Source organism: Balaenoptera acutorostrata, chromosome 10 (assembly GCF_949987535.1).
Source record: "Balaenoptera acutorostrata chromosome 10, mBalAcu1.1, whole genome shotgun sequence".
In the NCBI taxonomy this organism is placed as follows: domain Eukaryota; kingdom Metazoa; phylum Chordata; class Mammalia; order Artiodactyla; family Balaenopteridae; genus Balaenoptera; species Balaenoptera acutorostrata.
The window spans coordinates 74977186-74995895 of record NC_080073.1 but is presented as its reverse complement, the minus strand read 5'-3'; the positions used below and the strand labels follow the sequence as shown (position 1 = coordinate 74995895).

The window sequence follows — 18710 nt, the reverse complement described above, 5'->3', positions numbered from 1 at the left end:
AAAGTACCAATGTCATCATGTCGCACCCCTGTTTAAAAGCCTGCGGTGGCTCACCAAGCCTTCAGAATCCAGCCCCAACCCCAAGGCCCTCCCAGACAGGGCCCCAGGACCCACCTCGCAGCCTCATGTGCTGCAAAGTGCAAGCAGAGCAGTGCTTTCTGATTGCCACCTCTGGGCCTTTGCACACCCTGTCCCCTTGGCCTGGGAGGTCTTTCTCCTGCTTTGTCACCTGGCTGACACCACCCAGAATGCAAGACTCACCTCAGACCTGGGAGGGTACTTCCTCTGGGAAGTCTTGCTGCCCGCATAAGGTTGGTTTCAGACCCTTAAGCCTGTCTCCCTTCATCAGAGCTGCAACAGCTGGGTGCTAGTCAGCAGCCCCCAGGGAGCACACGGGAGCACTCCCGGCTACGTGCCAGGACTGTGGGCGCCGGGGGTGGGGAGTGGGGTGCAAGCCCAACCTTACCTGCCTCTGCGGGCCCGTGGGATCCGACTCTCTCCGTCGAGGGCGGGGTCCGGAGTGCAGGGGCGAGTGGGAAGGGCTGCCGGGCGTGGGGGGCTGTGATGTCTCTGACCGGCCATCGGCCTGGTTCAGCTGGGGTGGCAGGGGCTGAGCCGGCGTGAGCCGCAGGTCCTCCTCAGCCAGCGTGTGCATGCCGCGTGCCCGGGGCCGGACGGCGGGCTCCGGCCCTGGCCGCCGACGCTCCTCGCCCTCCTCGGGCAGTGGCCGCAGCTCCTCGGGCTCCTCATCCGTGGTGCCCGACGTACTAGGCTCAGCCCCCGGGGGGAAGTCCTTCAGCTCTGTCTCCTTGTCAATGATGACCCACTCCTTGCTGTCGAAGTCCTCCTCCTCGGCCAGCGGCACCGAGCGGAAGGCATTGCTCAGGGCCTCCTGTTCCACGGAGGCTGACACGTCCATGCGGCCGCTAGCCTGCCGGTCGGCGTGGCCTGTGTCCACTGACAGCATCTGGGCCGGCTGCGAGGAACAGGCCTGGCGCGAGGGTGAGCCAGGCAGATCCATCCGTGACCTGCAAAGCCACCCAACGTGGGGCTCAGTGCCCGGCCTCTCTGGACCCCCAAGGACCCCAAGGAGGTGGCAAGGTGGAGCCTGATGCCTGAGACCCCCTGACCACTGCACTTCTCCCACCCTGGGCCAGGCTCAGCCACGTCCTGGGTTGCCACCCTCCAACCTCAGTCCCTGCAAAGATCTCACTCATTCATTTAGTCATTCATTCAACACACATTTTTGAATGCCTACTGTGTTCCAGGAATCTAAACAGGCAAAAAGTAAAATCTGGTTCTTGTGCCCAAGGAACACTGTACTCCAAACCACCCCCAGGAAACTGGATCTTCTGATCTTCCTAAAGGCAATTTGATGCTTGCCCAGCCAGGGCTCCCACCCAACGCGGGCTCTCTCCCGCTGCACCCAGGGCAAACACACCCACCTGGCCCTCGAGTTTGCTGATGGTTTTCTAACCTCTTTTACCACCACCCTTCAAGCCTACCTGGCTGGTTTCACCACCTCCAACAAACTCCAGTGACTCCCAGCCCAGGACAAAGTCCACATGCCTTAGTTTGGCATTCAAGGCCCCTGACGGCCAGCCAAAGGCCCCATTTCCCCCTTCCCCTAGCCAGACCCATCTCAAATTCACTTGCTTTTCCCCAAATTGCTCACACTTCTGTGCCTTTACGAATGCCACTCCCCACACACAGTCTGTCCTCCCACCCTTTGCTGTCCACCCCAGCTCGATGTCACCTCCTGCAGGGAGCTGTTCCCTCCTGCATTGATGGGGGTTAGTTTACCTTCCCAGCGCTGCCTGTGTCCCTTCTCGTCACAGAGAGGAGCACGTGTATGTTTACGAATCTCCCGCCCCAGTAGACTGCGAGTTCTGCCAGGCAGGGGCTGGGTCCCTTCTGACTTTTGCTTCTGGGACCCTGATCCTACCTGGGGACATCTCTTTCGTCGTTATCTTAACCTGTGCTGTGAATCTCACGTTACTTGCAGAGGTTCTCAACTGGGGAGTACCAGCCCCAAGGTGAGGGTATTCCTGGTTGTAGGATGCCATACAAGGAAGAATTGTCCTCTCCCAGATGCCAGGGTGCCCCCCTGAGAACCACGGAGGCCTCACTCACACTCAGGCTGTGGACAGGGGGTGGACTGCCATCCTCCCCCCCGCATCGAGCCTGTGAGGGGAGGGGTGCAAGATCAAAGCCTCCTGTGGGGCTTTCTCAACATCCTCCTACCCCAGCCTATGTGGGACCTGCCAACTCCAATCTGCACAACATTTTTATCAATTTGTTCATAAGGCTTAAAATAAAAACCCCGGAGGGAGGTCACCCAGGTCTTACATTCATACTCCCATGTAAGTGGCTAATGTCACTTCCTTTCCCAAGAGCATGGTTTGTTCAAATGGATGTGAAGGAGAGAGGAAGCCAGAGGAAGAGAGGGGCCGAAGATTGTGGGAGGAGTGGGAATTGAAGAAAGCAGGGAGGTGGGACCCCCTGATCCCACCAGCTTCATATGTTCTCCTGCTCCCAAGTGCCCCAGAGCACCCCAAACCCTTTTGCCCTGCCTGAGATCCTGAACCTTCCAGAAAATCTCTCCTCGGCCCTCTCCTCTCCCCAGCATCCCTGAAACAAGGGTTCAGTCTGAGCCAAACCAATGTGCTCTTCAGGACTGTCTTTGCTCAGGGCATTTCCCACCTCCCTTCTCCACTCGTATCCCTTCCAAACTGCCCCTCCTCACTCCTCCCTGTTTCCTGGACCCTCTGGGCGACCATGGATGAAAATGTGGTCTTCTGTCCCGGGTAGTTCAACCTGTGAGAGTGTGAGTGTGGTGAGGGTGTGTGTGTATGAGTGTGTGAGTGTGATGGGCATGTGAAAGTGAGTGTGTGTGAGTGTGTGGACGTGAGCGTGAGAGTGTGTGTGTGAGTGCAGTGTGTGTGTGTGAGTGTGGATGTGAGTGTGAGTATGAGTGTGGGAGTGGGAGTGTGTGTGGATATGAGTGTGTGTGTGAGGGCTGTCAGCTCCCTCGGGACAGGGCCTGCGTCTCTTTGTCCTGGGGTCACCACAGGGATTGGCACAGGGCTGCCCCGACTCGGGCGTCTCCACACCCCAGAGGGGCACTGTGCCCATCCCAGAGGTGGCGTGCAGTTTGGGGCAGAGTCCAGACAGGGGTTCCCGGCTGAGGTGGGGCATGAGGAGTCAGGGACCTCCTACCCCAGGGCTGGGCCACAGGAAGAGAACTCTTTCCTGGTGCAGAGAAGGCCCCAGCCTTGCTGTGAGGTAAAGCCCCACCCAGAGCCAAGGGAGGTGGGGTCATGTCTCCCACCCGAGGTTGTCCCACCCATCAGATCTAAGGTGAGGATGGGGCCCTGGTCCCTAGCGGCCATCAGCCACCCAAGGTCAACCAGCCACCCTCTCATCCCCCATCCTAAAGGCTCACTTTGACTCTCAATTCTCCAACACTCCCACCCACCAACCAGGTCCCTCCCTGACGTTCAGATCCCTGAGGCCTGACCCCCAAAACTTGGTCTGTCTTCTCCTCAGGCACTCCCCGAATCCTTCTCCAGGCCCCTCCCCCAGAGCTGACGGGAGCCTCACCAGCTGCTCTGAGGCATCTGTAATTAGTCCCCAGGGAAAGAGGTTCTGGAAGCACGCCCACCTACCATCTCAGCTCTCGCCTCCTCCTACACCTTCTTCCAGCCCCACGCCCCTCCGTGGTCTGAGCTGGGCCCTCTGCATCCCCCACCCCCGCTCCAGGCTGGTCACTGACTCAACTGAGTCTGACCCCAGGCCCAAGTAGAACCCTCTTAACGCTTCCAGGGTCCCCCCACCTCTGCCTGGAATCTGAACTTTCCTCCAGACCAGCCGTGTGAAGGTGGAGGGGACCAGGGGCCCCTGACCATCCCCCTGGCTCCAGACCCACCTCCTCTCATGCAGTTCCACCCGCCCATCCACCGTGGACAGCCTCTCCGACTCAGGGCTGTTGACCCTCCGGTAGTGCAGAGAACGGACTGGGGTTGTCGGTGAGTCTGGGGGGGCGCGCACCGGGGAGCTGGGGACCCCCGCAACTCGGTTCTGCTCCTCCTCCACCACACAGGGGGTCTGCAGGACAGGGGAGCTCCATGAGTGGGGCTGACAGGGCAGCTGTGGGCAGGTGATCTTCTGGGGTGAAGGAGAGAGAGGGAAGTCCGAGCACTGGGATGCCGGTGATCCTGGGATGGGGCCGGGCCAGGCAGGCAGGGCGAGCAGGCAGGCGGCTGGGGAGAGGGGCCCACGGGTGGGGAGCAAGGTGGGAGGGGGTAGGCCACCCGCGTCCCCCTCCACAGCTGCAGTTACTTTGCCAATGTTGATCCGGAGTTTGTTCCGGTTGACATCTGTCTCCTCCCAGACTTCAGCCTCAGGACCCCCGGGGTGAGGGACGAGGTGGGGGCTGGAGCCCGGCCCCTCGGCGGGCCGCCCCGGCAGGATTGGAGGTGCGTTCTCCTGGTCACTCAGGTGCTCGCCCTGCAGCACATCCTCGGTGTTTTCCCGGAGCAGGTCGCCGGGCACCGGCGTCACGTTGACCACCCTGTGGAGGCCAGGAGGGGGCCGTGGGCAAGGCTGGCAGGGGTGCCCTCTCCTCTAGCACAGGCCCTGGAGACCACCCGCCACCCATGAGAGTGGGCACAGGCAAGGTCCGGCAGGGTCGGGGCGTCCGTAGGCCCATCGCCATCCCTGGCTCGCAAACCCTCCGGGACCAGATCACCCTCAGGTGGCTCAGGTGGTCAGAGGGCTGAAGGGCAAGTATGAAACCACCTGGCTCTGTTTATGTAGGAGATGTCGATGCTCTCCGGCCCTGCCAGCTCCCCACTACATTTCGCTGGCTGGCTTCCTTGAGACTAGGAAATGGGTCTAAATAAAGAATCACTTTGGAGTTCCTGGACCAATGTCTTTACAGACCCGGCACCTCATGTGCTGGCAAGTCCTGTGGAGTCTCCGCAGTGTGTCCCCTGGCTCACCCCTGGGGCTGGGTGGGGAGCCCTTCTCACTCTGGCCCCTCCCTGGGCCACTCTATCTTTGTGCTTTTCAGTTAGATCTGAAATCGTTGACCCATCGATTACGAACATCCCAGACTCAGCTGAGAGCACTTGGAGGGCAGGGGCTGCACATCTCTTCTCGAGCCCCCACAGGGCCTGGTGCCAGGGCTCAAGACCTGTTGGCTGAATGGATGCGTGTGACCACCAAGAAACAGACAGACTGTGGCGCTGGGGGAATCTCACTCAGGGTTCTCTGCTCCCCAGTAAGGTCAAGAACTCCAAATAAGGGTGCCCCCTCCATCCCCAGATTGAAGGTAGAGATGTGGCAGAACTTCCTGGGATTCAAGAACCCCGCTTTTGAGCACCAAGAACAGGAGAGACAGCCAGGTGTGTCCAGGTAGGAAGAGGAGGAGAGGGTGGCTTCTCAGGCGACACCTCGGGGCAGGGGTCGTCTGCCCCCCCGTCACCCCTCCCAAGACTCACCCAAACATGGCTGCCGTCTGCCGGGTGTTCTGCTGGGGCGGGGTGGAGGTGCTCGTGGACAGGAGGGCGTCATTGCCCGCCTTCTCCCAGTCAAAGGCCTCGTTCTCGGCGATGCCCCGCTCCTTCATGCTGTTCTCAAACACTGACATGATCAGCTGCAGGGATGGGGTTGGTGGGAGGACAGAGAGGTGACCCAGGGGCTAGCCAGGAGGAGGGGGCAGTTGCTGGGATTGCAGGGGGAAGAGAGGGGCCTTCCAGGACAGGGATGGGCCACGAGGGGGGTATTGAAAGAAGGGCACATTGATTTTAAATGAAAACATGCACAAAGTATGCAAATCAGCATGCAAATTATCGTCTTGACTTAAGCTCCACTGGCTGGACACAAGCCCTTGGAGATCTGTCCCCTGATTACCATCCCCAGCCTCCTCTGCCATCTCCACCAACTCAGCAGAAGCAGCAGCAGTAGTTTCCCAAACCCACCACCTGGGGTCATGCCTCTGCACAGGCTGCTTCCTCTGCCCGCAGTGCCTTTCCCACTGTCCTCTCCACTCTGGAGCCTTCCCTGAATCCCCCGCCCACACGATTGGGCACAGAGCAGCGGTTTGAATTGTTCACAGGCCTATCTGCCACCTCTACACTTCTAGCAGCCAGCCCAGGGCCCAGCACAGGGTGTGCTCGAAGCTGTGTGGTCTGGGGGAACCCATGACGCTGAGCTAGGCCTGGGGGGCTTGGCCTCCCACTGCCCAAGTAAGGGATCTCTGCCAACAACCGGGTCCCTGGGTTCAGGAGGTGGCGGCCCCACAGACCTTTCCACTTCTGACTTAGCTCTCTCCCGAGGGTTCTCTCTGCTAGCACGACCCCTTCACTGCGAGCCCACTGAGTGCCTGACACTATCTGTGCTCCCACATAGTGGATCCTGGGCAGAACATTCTCTGATCAGTGGGTCCCATAGGGGTGTAGTGATGGCGCCTTGGAAAGAGCACTGGACTTGGAGTCAGATGTGCCTGAGCCCTGCCCTGCTCCTAACCAGGCTGTCAGGCCTCAGTTTCCTCATCTATGAAATGGGGATAATCATCCCACTTGGCCTCCTGCAGCGTTTCAGTGTAAAGTCCTTGAAAGCACTTGGCTTCATTAATTGTTAAGTGCTGGAATAATAACATAAAGAACACGCAATATCACCAAAGGCTTGTTTTAAAGCTTAAATGAGTTAATGCAGGAAAAGTACTGAGAACAGGGTGAGCTCTTGATAAATCTTAGCTGTGACTACTGTTTACAAGAGCACAGAACAGTTTCTTTCGTGCGGTTGGAAGACCGGGGAAGGTGCTCAGGGCCAAGCCGGCAGGGGCGCAGGGCCTCAGCAGGATGGGTGGCGCTGGAGACAGTCACCCATAGAGAGACGTCGGGGGTGCAGGAGCAGGCAGGCAGGCTCCCACCTGGTAATCGGGCTTGGTGAAATAGTCAAGGCTGGCGATGTGGTCCAGGAAAAGGTGGAACTCGGAGGGCATGTGCTTCAGCAGCATCCGGTGCTCGTACTTCTCCTTGATCATCCCTACCTGCTCCTGGAGACAAGAGGGCACTGGGAGATGGAGCCCCAGCTGCCCCACACCCCCTCCCTGCCCTCAGACCCAGCTGTACTGCCCTCACCTTGTCCTTGATCTTCCTCCAAGGTAACTGACCCACTGCAAACTCCACAAGCATGTAGAAGAGGGACCACAGGTCATCGTGGCGGCCCATCTCCTGGGGGTGGGAGCAGGGAGGGGGTCACCCATGGCTCCCAGGTCCTTCCCCGGGAGTGGACGCTGACCCTTCACTGAGGGACACCAGTCAGGGTGCCTATGGGCAGAGCTGGGGTCTCCCTGAAGCCACGGCTCCATTCCTGACCCGCCAACACACAGAATCCCATAGTCAAAAGTTCCGTGTGTGCTTTCTCATCCACAGAGATTTGTGGTGGGGACAGAGAGGAGGGGATCCCCAAAACAAGGAAGAAGGTGACGTCAAGGGGAGACGCCCTCTGAGCCCTCTTCCAATCAGGGTCTCTGGACGGGCATCTTCCAGCCCCTGCCCTGCACTCCTCTCCCCACCTCCCATCACAGCTGCCTGCCCTGCCCTCTTCCTCAGCAGCATACTCTGCCCCTGACCTCTGCCCTTACTGTCCCCACATCCCTCAGTCCCGCCCTGCCACTCACCCGGTTCTTGTGAGCGTTGACCGAGGCATAACGAACAGTCCCGCGAAACCCGGCCACATTCCGAGGCTGCAGAGGGGAGAACACCACCAGGAACGTCACCCACTGCCCCGACCTCGGCCACATCTCAACCCTGCTTACCAAGCCTAATTCTGCCTACTTTAGCCCTGACTGCCTCCTCCCCCATCACCGCCGCCCCCCTGCCACCCCGCACTGCCGAGTCGGCCTGGTCAGGAGCAACCTGACACACCAGGCCCAGTCCTAAACCCGTCTCGACCCTGCTCACTGTCGCTGCGTCTGCCCTTGACCAGGCAGACCACAGGGCGTGGAAGTGGCATCCACCCAGGCCAAGGGGGAGAGGGGGACAGGCCGAGTGTGGACCCAGCACTGGGTGACACTGAACACAAGGCCAGGCCTGTCTAGGCAGCTGCAGGGAAAACTGGTGAAGGGTCCCCAGATCAGGGGGTGGGGCGAGGATGCCAGGATTCCCATGAGCGGCGGTACTCACGGGCCGAACGTCCCCCGTGGTGTTGGTGTACTGCCGGGCCAGCCCAAAATCCAACATGTAGCACTTTCTGTAGGTGGAGGGCAGCCTGCCCATGGCAAAGTTTGACTGGGGGAAGACAGTAGCTGTGAGTCTTGGGGCTCCAGGCCCACCTCAGGGGACACCAAGAAACAGCTCTGGTGAGGGGCCTTCCACCCCACATACACTCACATGAGAGTAAAACATCAACATGTACAGCAGGTCACGGACCTTATCTGAGGGGCAGGTGTGATTATGCTCATTTTAGAGAGGAGGAAACTGAGGGCAAACTGCAGGCTTCTCCAAGATCACATAGCAAGAGGTGACCCAGCCGAGGTCCGCCTGGCTCCGAATCCTCGGAACTCCCAGCGAGGCTGTGTGGCTTAGTGTAACTGTCCTGCCCTGAGGCATCAGGAGACCAGCATTGTTCTTGCTGTGTGACCTTGGGCCATTCAACCAACCCTTCTGGGTCTCAGTTTTCACCACTTTAAATTGGGTCCAAGCACCAAGATCCAAGATGTTACAAAATCAGCTACTTGGAATCTCTTACCAAGCCCCAGCCCCCCTCGTCCCCCTTCCTTCAATCCTTCCATCCTTCCCCAACCCCTTCACCTTTCCAGGTTCAAGGACTATTCAGGTCAGGGGTGAGAAAAAGGAAGAGAAGAGAGAAGAGGGGAGGACACGGGCACGCCCAAGGGGCAGGCAGGGGTGCTCCTGAGAGGCAGGGGAGAGGAAGAGATGGAGCTTGGGATGGAGAACAGGAGGAGGGGACAGGTAGTAGAGGCTGTCCCCACCCAACCACTGTTCTGGAGAAGAAACCAGGGGACCCAGGGAAGGAGAGGAGGTGGGGTGTGTGCTTCAGAGGAAGGGACAGCCCTCACCGGCTTGATGTCGCGGTGCAGGAAGCCCACGGAGTGGATGGCCTCGATGGACTCCAGGATCTGCTTGCCCAGCCGCAGAGTGGTGCTCAGCGTGAAGGTGCCTCGAGGCTGGCTGCGTCGCAGGTCAGCCAGGTTCCGGCCCTGGGGTGGGGGAGGGGGTGGGGACAGGCCCAGCTCAGCTGCCATTCTGACCACCACCGCCATGACACTCTTCCCAGCCTCGTCCCAAAGGCTTGCGCCCACTCCCCATTCCTCCCAGGGCCACAGTCTCCATCCCACCCCAGGAGTCACCACCAGAGCTCCTGGGGGAGAGTGAAGGGAGGATGGGCCACGGGGACTCACCTGGAGCTGCATCACTACATAGTTAAACTTCTCGTTCCGGCCACAGCCAATGAACCTGCACACGTGGTCTTTCCCTGAGGGATACAGACAGGGGTCTCCCAACTCCTACTCCTTCTTCCTCACTCCCAGCCCTAAGGTGGGCTTCCCGTGCACTCTTGATTCCTGGTTCCCCCAGCCCTGGCCCCATGGCCACTTCTCCCACCTCCCCCTGCCCTTAGGCCCATCATCACTCTTGGACTCTGTTCCCATATCCCCTCGCCCATCACCTCTCAGTCCCTGGCTCCATCACCTCTTCCCTCCCATCTTGCCCTGGACCCGCACCTTGCAGCTTTTTGAGCACAGCCACCTCCATCTTGAGGACCTGCTTGGGCTGCTGGGCCGACTCCACCTTCAGGGCCACATTCTCCCTGGTCAGCAGGTCCATGGCCTCGTAGATCTCACCAAAGCCCCCGCCCCCGATCTTTTTGAGCTACAGAGATGGGTGAAAGGGAAATAGGGGACCCAGGGATCAGGCTGAACAGCTCCTCACCCCACCCATTACTGGGTCACCTCCTTCACTGATGGGGGCAGGGGCTGTCCTTGAAGGGGAGGACCCCATGGCTCCCTTCTTCACCCCACCCACCCGTGCTCCCACCGCCTCTCCTAGTGCTGGAGACAGAGAGCTCAGTCCATGGGTGTACAACTATTCACAGACACAGACACAGACACACAGACACAGACACACACACATGCATGGGGCTACACGTCAGAGTGCGCAGTGGGAAAGTTATGAGACCTGGGACTCCACAGAGACAAGGAGACAAGCCGATGCAGGATTCTGAAGAGATAATGGGCCGTCGTCAGCCTTTTAAGGACAATAAATATCACGCTCCCCCCATCCCCCACCTAGACTGAGCAGCCTCCATCCAGAAGCAAAACTAATTTCCAGAACCTTGCAGCTTCAGGTGGGTCCCTCCCCCAGGGAGGCCAGCCCTTCCTGGGGTTGGCAGTCTCCTGAAAGATGACACCAGGGGCAGAGAGCATTTAGAGAGGAGTGTTTGGGGGAGGGGACTCAGCAAAGGGTGTTCTCTGCCCAGGCCCCTTGCTGAAGCTCACATCACTCCCGAGGCCCCAGGTCAGATGCCCAAAACCAGGGTGAGCCTCCTGTCCAGGGGAACATGGTGGGGATGGAGGTTTGAAGAGAATCTGTGTGTTCCCAGGGACCATTGCAGTGGAGCTCTGATGCTCTGGGCCCCCCCTCCCCTAGCATCCCTGGGCAGGCAGTGAGAAAAGGCAGAGGGGAGAACTGTGACAGAGGAAGAATTGGCCAGGGGAGATGAGCAAAGCTGAGTTATGGGGCGGGATTAAGTCAGGGGCCCAGGGGTCTTGGAGAGTGAGGGTGCTGCTGGCAATGATGGGGGGACAGGGGAGAAGATGCTGAGTTCTAGGTTGGGACTCATTTGGTTTAAGAAAGATGTACACCTCTTTCCGCCATCTTTCCGTGTCGCCATAATGGTGCGCACAAAGGTCCTGGCTGATGCTCTCAAGAGCATCAACAAAAATGAGGCAAATGCCAGGTTCTTATTAGGCTGTGCTCCAAAGTCACCGTCCAGTTTCTAACTGGGATGCTGAAGCATGGTTACATTGGCGAGTTTGAAATCACTGATGCTCACAGAGCTGGGAAAATTATTGTGAACCTCACAGGCAGGCTAAACAAGTGTAGAGTGATCAGCCTCAGATTTGATGTGCAGCTCAAAGATCTAGAAAAATGGCAGAATAATCTGCTTCCATCCCATCAGTGTGGTTTCACTGTACTGATAACCTCAGCTGGCATCATGAACCGTGAGGAAGCAAGATGAAACAACACAGGAGGGAAAATCCTGGGATTCTTTTTCTAGGGATGTAACACATCTGTGCAAAGAAAATGCCTCAATAGAAAAAAAAAAAAAAAAGCTATACAGTTCAATTCTCACCTCCCCAGGGAGCCCCCCACCCATGGGTGGCCTGCCCTCTTCCAGAGTCCTCACTTGTGTCCTGTTGGCTTGTAACGTGCCAGCCGCAGCTGGGCTTGCTCATGATTGGATGGAGGCTGCTCTGAGCATCTGTAAACTCCTGACTCTAAGCCTCTTGCATCTCTGAGCCCTCCCCTTGGCATTTATTCAGCAAGCGGATGCCCAGTAAATGTTTAATGGTGGTTGAAACATGGGAATGGTGAGAGAAAGGGGGCAGGGCAGAGCTGAGGACTGGGAGTTCCCAGCAGGTTACAGTTGTAAACACTCTAGAAAAAGAGAGAAGGATGAAGGGAAGATTTAGAAGACAAGTGGAAGGCTGGTTGGGTACTTGTGCCCAGGAAAGAGGAGGGAGGAAGAACAGTGAGAAACCAGGGTTCCTCTCTACTTGAGATGAAAGTTAAGGTCAGACTTCTAGAAGAATTTCAGAACAGGAGGAGACAGATGCAGACTCAAGGGAAGCAATGGCATGTCTTCCTCTGGGAATGTGAAACTCAGGGGATATTCTAGTATCTTCTAGATTCCTCTACTGTTTTCTTTGTGGGAACATGGAGGAAACACCTCATTTTCTGTGCTCCAGACTCACAGACATCATCTCAGCTCATCCCCAGAGGCTCCCAGCAACACAGGTAAGGAAGGTCCCAGGAGTTGTCATTTTGCACAAAAGGAAAACTAAGGCACAGAGAGTAAGTACCTTGCCCCAGTTCACACTGCTAGTAAGTTACAAAGCCGGGTTTCACTTAAACCCAGGCAATCTGATGCAGAACCCACAGTCTTAACTGAAATAATGTAGGAACCGTTGACTATACTGTGATTAACAGTGTGAGTGCTGAGATTCAAGGCCAGATCCGCCAGGCTCCAAAATCCTTGCTGGAGATGGTAAGGAGGGCTCGGGGCACCCAAGACATTTCTGACACCTACTCTCCAATTTCCCAGGATGCCAAAGGGTATTTCTCTACCACCTCCACTTCCAAACAGAGTCTATTTCTCTTTCCTTAGTTCCTTCCTCACCCCCCACCCACCCATTACAGAACCTCTGGGGGCAGGGGAGTACAGCAGGCACCCTAATAATACTTTTAGGAGGACATGAAAATGTTTCCATTTCTTTTACAGTCAGAAGGGGAAAATGAACTTTTAGATCAAAAAAATTTTATTATATAGTATTAATTTATTCCTCATTATAGCAATGCAGTCATACGATTGCAATCTTACCCCTGGAAGGGGCCAGTAAGGGCAAAAGTGCCCACGAAAGTCACAAAACAGCTTTGCCCACAGCCCAGTGACAGGAATGTTCTCTCAACCTCCCTGCACCAGACCCTATTCCTCCCCTCCTAAATTTTTTCTGGACCCTCTCCCCTGCCGAAGGACCTCAAGAAACACGACACAATAGGACTAGCATTCACTTAGGAAAAAGGAAACCAGGTTTCTTGGCCCAGCTCTGGGTGAACTGGGGTGAGTTTCCGCTTTTCCCTTTCTGTAAAATGAGAGTTGGACTAGAATATATGTTACAACTCTCCCTCGGCTCTCTGATCCTGATTCTCAGATGGGCTAATTCTTAGGAAGCAACATAGTTCAGTGACTGTTGCCCCAGCAGTCAGACAAACCTGGTTCCACCGACTAGTCATGGGAACTTGGCAAGTTAGCTAATCTCTGTGCCTCAGTTTCCACAACTGTGAAACGGGGATAATAACAGTATCTACTCCATAGGTTGTTGAGATAATGCATGTAAGGCAGTTTGCATAGCGCCCGGCCACAGTAAGTGCTCAAAATAAATGCTGAGTTTTTATTGTTATTATAGTTTGACATTCTGATTCTAAGGGGCACCCCTCAAGAAGAAAAAAATGCTATTATTTTTAAATACTCCACCAAGTGCCATGGACACTCATTTTCTCCTGGCACAGCCCATCTGGGCAGTTTTCTTGGTTCCTGAGCTGTGCCTCACTCTCTGTCTGTTCCTCGTGGAGACTGGCTGAGGGGAGGCAGCTGGCACCCCATCCTCTCTATTCCTCCAGGGTCCAGGGAGGGAGGGGAAAGCGAGGTCACCTGGCAAAGACTGAGGGCTTGCCCCTTTCCCCTCCACCCCTGCCACTTCTCTCCCCACTCATCTCCCACCCCCTCCCTCAAAAAGCACAGGAAATTTCTAACCCAATTTCAGTATGTGCGTGAATACCCTCTTTTTCTCACCTCTTCAATGCAAAAGTCCTCCTGCCTCCAATCTGCCAGAAAGTACGCCCTGAGCAGGACCCGGAGGGGGTGAGGGTGGGGTCTTGGAGGAACACTCCTCACTTTGCCAGACCCTCATGCCTTTGATTACTGCCCTGGCTCTTCCTCTCCCAGTTTCTGTCCCCTTCCTCTGCCCCTCAGAAGTCCCCCTCTGGGACATAGACAGCCCTTTCCCTCAGCTCTCTGGCTCCTCCAGCTCCCTCCCTCACCTCTTCCAGTCCCAGAGACATCTCTGACAACGTTGCCACCTTTGCCCCTCTCCCTGGCCACTAGGAGACCTGCCCACTGGGTAGTTGTTGCCATGGAGACCTGCCCGCAGCCAGGCCCCACTCTCCTCTCAACCCCGCACCTCCGGTGAGCTGAGCACCCACCCTATGCAGACCCACAAGCTCACATAGTCACCCCAAATTCTGCCCCACATCATCCTGCCCCCATAAAAAGAGGACATCAGAGTGCCCTCAAGCATCGGAAAGAAAGGGGGGGCGGTGGGACAGGGATTGATTTACCATAGGTTCCGCTCAACATACACTACACTGCCTTTGCCTCGACCCTCACGTGTCGCCCTCCCATCCGAGAGGCAAAGCCCTGAAGAGGCTCGGACTACAACTCCCAGCAGACCGAGCAGCCCGAAGTCCTGGGCTGGAGGAGCAAGGCACGCTGGGAGATGGAGTCTCGGCATGTTGCACCTGCCGCAGGAAGCAGTGAAGGGAGGAGGGTGGATAGAGAAGATGGAGTGCGGATGCGGTGGGAGCCGCCTTCAGGGCCTCTTTCCCCGAACCCAAGCTTTTCTGTCCTCTGCAGAAGAGGAGGGGCTCACTCATTGCCCTTCTCCAAGGTCCAGCAGAGAAACGGCCCCCTCCCCCACCCCCGCCCTCCTCCCCTCAATGAGCTCTGCAGCTCCTGCTCCGACATCCAACCAGGAGTTGTTGCAGGCTGGGCCCGACCAACGTGATCTAGCGGGGAAAGGGGTGAGAGACGGCGGGGTTGGAGAGAGGGCACTGGGAGAAAGCGATTGTCCACAAGTGTAGGCAAAATAATGACCTGCAAGCCATATACAAATGAGCTTAGGGGCACCTCCCTCTTAGGGTAGGGGCGCCAAGGGCACCTGTTTTAACAGGTCTCTAGATCCTCTCCTCCCATCCTCCCCCACCCCTCCCTCTGCCCTGCTGGGTCACTCACTCACCACCTTCCAGCGATCCTTGACCACGTAGTTGGCCGGCAGGATGTCGGCCTGCTCCCCTCCCCCACTCATGTTGGTTTCGTCCTTAAGAGCGGCCGCTAGGCACTGCATCCGCCAGCCGGAGGGAGGGGTGTCCGCAGGGCCTGCCCTGAAGGGGCCATCTACCTGGGGGAGTGGGGAGGGACTGTGAGGGGGGCAGGTTAGGACCCGGGACCCACTTGCAGATATGGAGGAGGGGAGTTCCATTCTCCTGGCAGGCATCCTTCCCTGGCCCACTGGGTGGATGCCCTAGGGGTCAATGGGGGAAGCATTGTGTAAAAACCAAGGGGAGGTCAGAGGAGAAGACAGAAATGCCATTCACAGGAAGGGAGATACAAACTACAAACTGGAGATGTGAAAACCAGCAACGGGCACACACATGTGGTAGAAAAAGGAGAGGAAAATGATGTGTGAACAGGCTGTGGGGAAAGGGTTTCCCAAAGAGACATATGCTAACTAATGTGGGGAAGACTTGCTGACCGAGGGGCGCACCAGACTGGAATCAGTGCTTAGGCAGGGGAGACCTAAGCCAAGAAGGACCAGTCTGGGGATTCGATCTGTGGCCCCCACACCCGCACATTTCCCGTGCCACACCGTGCCCAAGGAACTGTGTATCTGAGGCTTATTGAAAGGGGAGACCTGCTGAACCAAAGGGTGACCCAGGGAAGACACACACCAGAGTGACAGAGACCTCCAATCAACCATGGGAGATGTGATTATCCGAAAATGAGGAGCTACCCAACAGCCCCTTGAGGATGGTGCTGAGTGAGGAGGCTGCAACCGTACTCAGAGCTGAGCCCAAACCACTGACACGGCCACGGCGGTGAGAAGCAAGGATGTGAGTGATGGGGTGAACATAAGGCGATGGATTCAAGACATGGATTTTAGAGGTATGGCAGCCCTGTGGCCACTCAGAGGGAGAGAGGCAGGCTGAACTGGAGGGAGGTGAGGACAGCAGGGAAGTGGAAGCGGCCTAAGAGAAGGCAGATGTGCCAGGGAGCAGTGGGTCTGGATGGCCGGTGGGTGAGAGAGCCTCTGCCCACACTTTTCTGTGTCTGCTAAGGAAGAAACATAGCTCTTGTCGCATTCGGATAGGTAGAAGTTGGATATCAGGGGGAGTGTCCCAAGTGTGAGGGCTGGGAAAGCCAGCCAGTGTTACCCAGGGAAATGTCAGTGTGTGCATATGTGTGTCTGTGTGTACCCTCTGTATGAGTGTGTATATGTCTTTGTGTGTCTTTTTGTGTGTGTCTGTGTGTCTGTGTCTTTGTGTCTGTACATCTGTGTCCACGTGTGCTTATGTGTGGTTTTGTGTCTGTTGGTGTGTGATGTGCCCGTATGTGGGCAGGGGCCAGAAGAGATGGCTCTTTGAGATCTCTGCCACCCCAGTACAGGAATGGATCTTTTCCTCTCTCCTTTCCCCCTACACTTTTTATAAGTACACAGCTCTGGCCTCCCAGTGACCCTGGACAGTCACAGATGGAAGGAAGCTCCTCAGGCTGGGTATGGTGGGGGAGGTGGAGAGGAGGAAAGTGCCTAAGATACCAATGGATGGGGCGGGAACTCCATGAGCCTGTCTTTACTTGGGATGGACTCATTCCCCAGGGCTCCTGTGTCTGACCATCCTGGTACAGGGGCAGCGTGGGATAGCGAAGGCGTGGAAACAACCTTCCACAAGTCATGGTGTGCCGTGAGGGATCTTCAGGGAGAGGGACACTGTCACTCTTTTTCTGCCAAATGACTCAGCTGACTGTTTCCTCCAATCCACACAACTTCAGAGTATCAGGACTGTGAGGATATTAAATAGGCCTCTGCCTTCCTTCTGCCAAGTGGCAAATGGGGCATCAGGAATTCAGAGGGCAGTGAGAGCAATGGCAGGATGAAGGGAGAGGGAGTGATGGGGGATTCTGGAATAAAGGTGGAGAGACAGGATGAGGACAAGATTGAAGAAGCAATTGAACCAGTAGGGAGGGAGCCTTAAGGAGTTAAACAGGGTGACCTCTGGTGGGCCTTCCAGTCCTGTGATGGTGGATTCTATAGATTGATGAGGAAGATGTGAGTCCTGCTCCCATTCTATAGATGGGCAAGCATAGAGGAACAGGTGAGGTGGGAAAAGGGGGAGTGGAGGCAAGAGGATAAATGAGGGTTCCCTGCCTCTCCCTGCCCACCATCCTTCCCACTCTCTGCCTCAGAGGACTGCACTCAGCCCAGGCTAGGGTTGGATGACACAGACACACGGAACCTGGCTGCCCCATGACCGCCCCCTCAGGACCCTTTAGTGTGTGGAGGGATGGGTGTGTGGAGAGAGAGGGCTTGTGGAGGAGGTTTTATATCTGTCAGCAAGTGTGTATGTATGAGAGTGTGGGACCGATGATGTGTGTGCGTGCGTGCAGGTGTGTGTGTTGGGGGTGTATATCTAGGTGGTTGCGAGCTCATCATGGCATGTGCATATAAGTGTTGGTGTGCACCTGTGCAAGGTGTAAGCCAGGTGTGTGTGGGAATCTGGGAGCCCAGGTAAGGAGAGGTGAGGAAGATCAGTGAGGGGTAATGGGAACAGGTGAAGAGAGGTGTGGAAGGGGGCACAGGGAATGCAAGGGACAAGGGTGACAGGATCAGAGGAAGGGGTTGCATAAGACAGAGACAGGTGAGGGATAATCATGACAGATGGAGAGGGGACAGGACCATGAGAAGGGCTTCTGGGCACAGTTGAAGGGATGAGGAAGTAGGCAAGGAGGCTGGTGGGAGGACAAGGGAGAGAGGTTATGGAGACAGCAGGGAACGACTGTCAGGGATGTCAGGAGAGTGAAGCCATAGGGACGGGGACAGAGATGAGAAGCGAGGAGCAAAACCCCTGGAGGACAGGCTGGAGAGGGTGGGTGTGCTGGGGGGCAGGGCGCCGATCCAGGCCTCGGGATGCGGCCCAGGCTGTGTAGGCCAGCGTCCCACCTCGGGCGGAGCTGGAGACGGCACAGGGAGGGGGAACTGGAGAAGGCTGCGCTGGGAGGTGAGCCAGGGCGGAGGCCCGATGGGTTCACAGAAGAAGACCCCTCCCCGACCCCCACCCGGCCGGCCGGCCCCGCCCCGCCTCGCCTCGGCTCGCCTCGCCTCACCTGCTCTGAGCCCGCTGCGGCTGCGGCTGCGGCTGCGGCGGCGGAGGCAGCGGCTCCGGGCGGCGCATCCCCCGGGGCCGGGGCGGAGAGGGGGCGGGGGCGTGGGCGGCTCAGTGCGGTGCTGGGCGGCCCGCTCCCTCCGGCGGCGGTGGCGGCGGCCTCCCGACCGGGACCATCCCGGCCCGGCCCGGCCCGGATCCTTCTCGGGCGACGGCGACGGCGGCGGCAGCGGCAGAGCGGGGAGCTGCCCACAATGCACTGCGCCGCCAGCATCAGCACCAGCCCTGACATCACCTCCTCACCGCCCCGGCTCTTACATCACCGCCCTTGCTCTGACATCACAGTCTACTCTGCTCCTTTCTCCACTCCTGCGGCCCTAGGACTCTCTCTCGTATGGACCTGTTTCTGCTCATAGATTCTCTTCACTGGTCTCTGCCATTCGCTTGACCCCCATCCCCCTGCAGGGCCCTGTCACTCTTTACCTGTCCCCACAAACCTCACCTGTCTCCATCCTGCTTTATCTTCACCACTCCCAGCATGTCTCTATCACTCCTCACCTGGTCCCATCAGCCTCAACTGATTTTCCCACATAATCGTCCATACGTTCATATTACTTTCCTCTAAACTCATTTCCCCTCACCTGTACCCATCCTCTCATAAGCCCCCCCCCATTTCTTCTAACACCATCCCTCACCTGTAACTCTCACCTCGCCGTATATATATATATACTCCTTACCTCC

General features: G+C 57.2%; 1 protein-coding gene and 1 pseudogene across 2 annotated transcripts in view; one reads left to right on the top strand and one right to left on the bottom strand.

Moving 5' to 3' along the window:
- Positions 1–18122, bottom strand: part of TTBK1 (tau tubulin kinase 1) — a 41470-nt gene extending 23348 nt beyond the window's left edge. For both annotated transcript variants that reach the window (XR_009009558.1, XM_057555179.1), the window contains exons 1-13: positions 17971–18122; positions 14828–14989; positions 9755–9902; positions 9434–9507; positions 9092–9232; positions 8196–8300; positions 7691–7756; positions 7149–7241; positions 6938–7063; positions 5505–5659; positions 4342–4573; positions 3929–4107; positions 467–1028 (exon numbers count right to left, since the gene is read on the bottom strand). Coding sequence is in view for 1 of the 2 variants with exons in the window: in XM_057555179.1 (XP_057411162.1) it covers positions 467–1028; positions 3929–4107; positions 4342–4573; positions 5505–5659; positions 6938–7063; positions 7149–7241; positions 7691–7756; positions 8196–8300; positions 9092–9232; positions 9434–9507; positions 9755–9902; positions 14828–14935 (1989 nt within the window). In the remaining variant the exon portion in view is untranslated. The remainder of the gene's footprint in view (positions 1–466; positions 1029–3928; positions 4108–4341; positions 4574–5504; positions 5660–6937; positions 7064–7148; positions 7242–7690; positions 7757–8195; positions 8301–9091; positions 9233–9433; positions 9508–9754; positions 9903–14827; positions 14990–17970) is intronic.
- Positions 10925–11310, top strand: LOC130709081 (40S ribosomal protein S15a-like; annotated as a pseudogene).
- Positions 18123–18710: the final 588 nt, after the last annotated feature.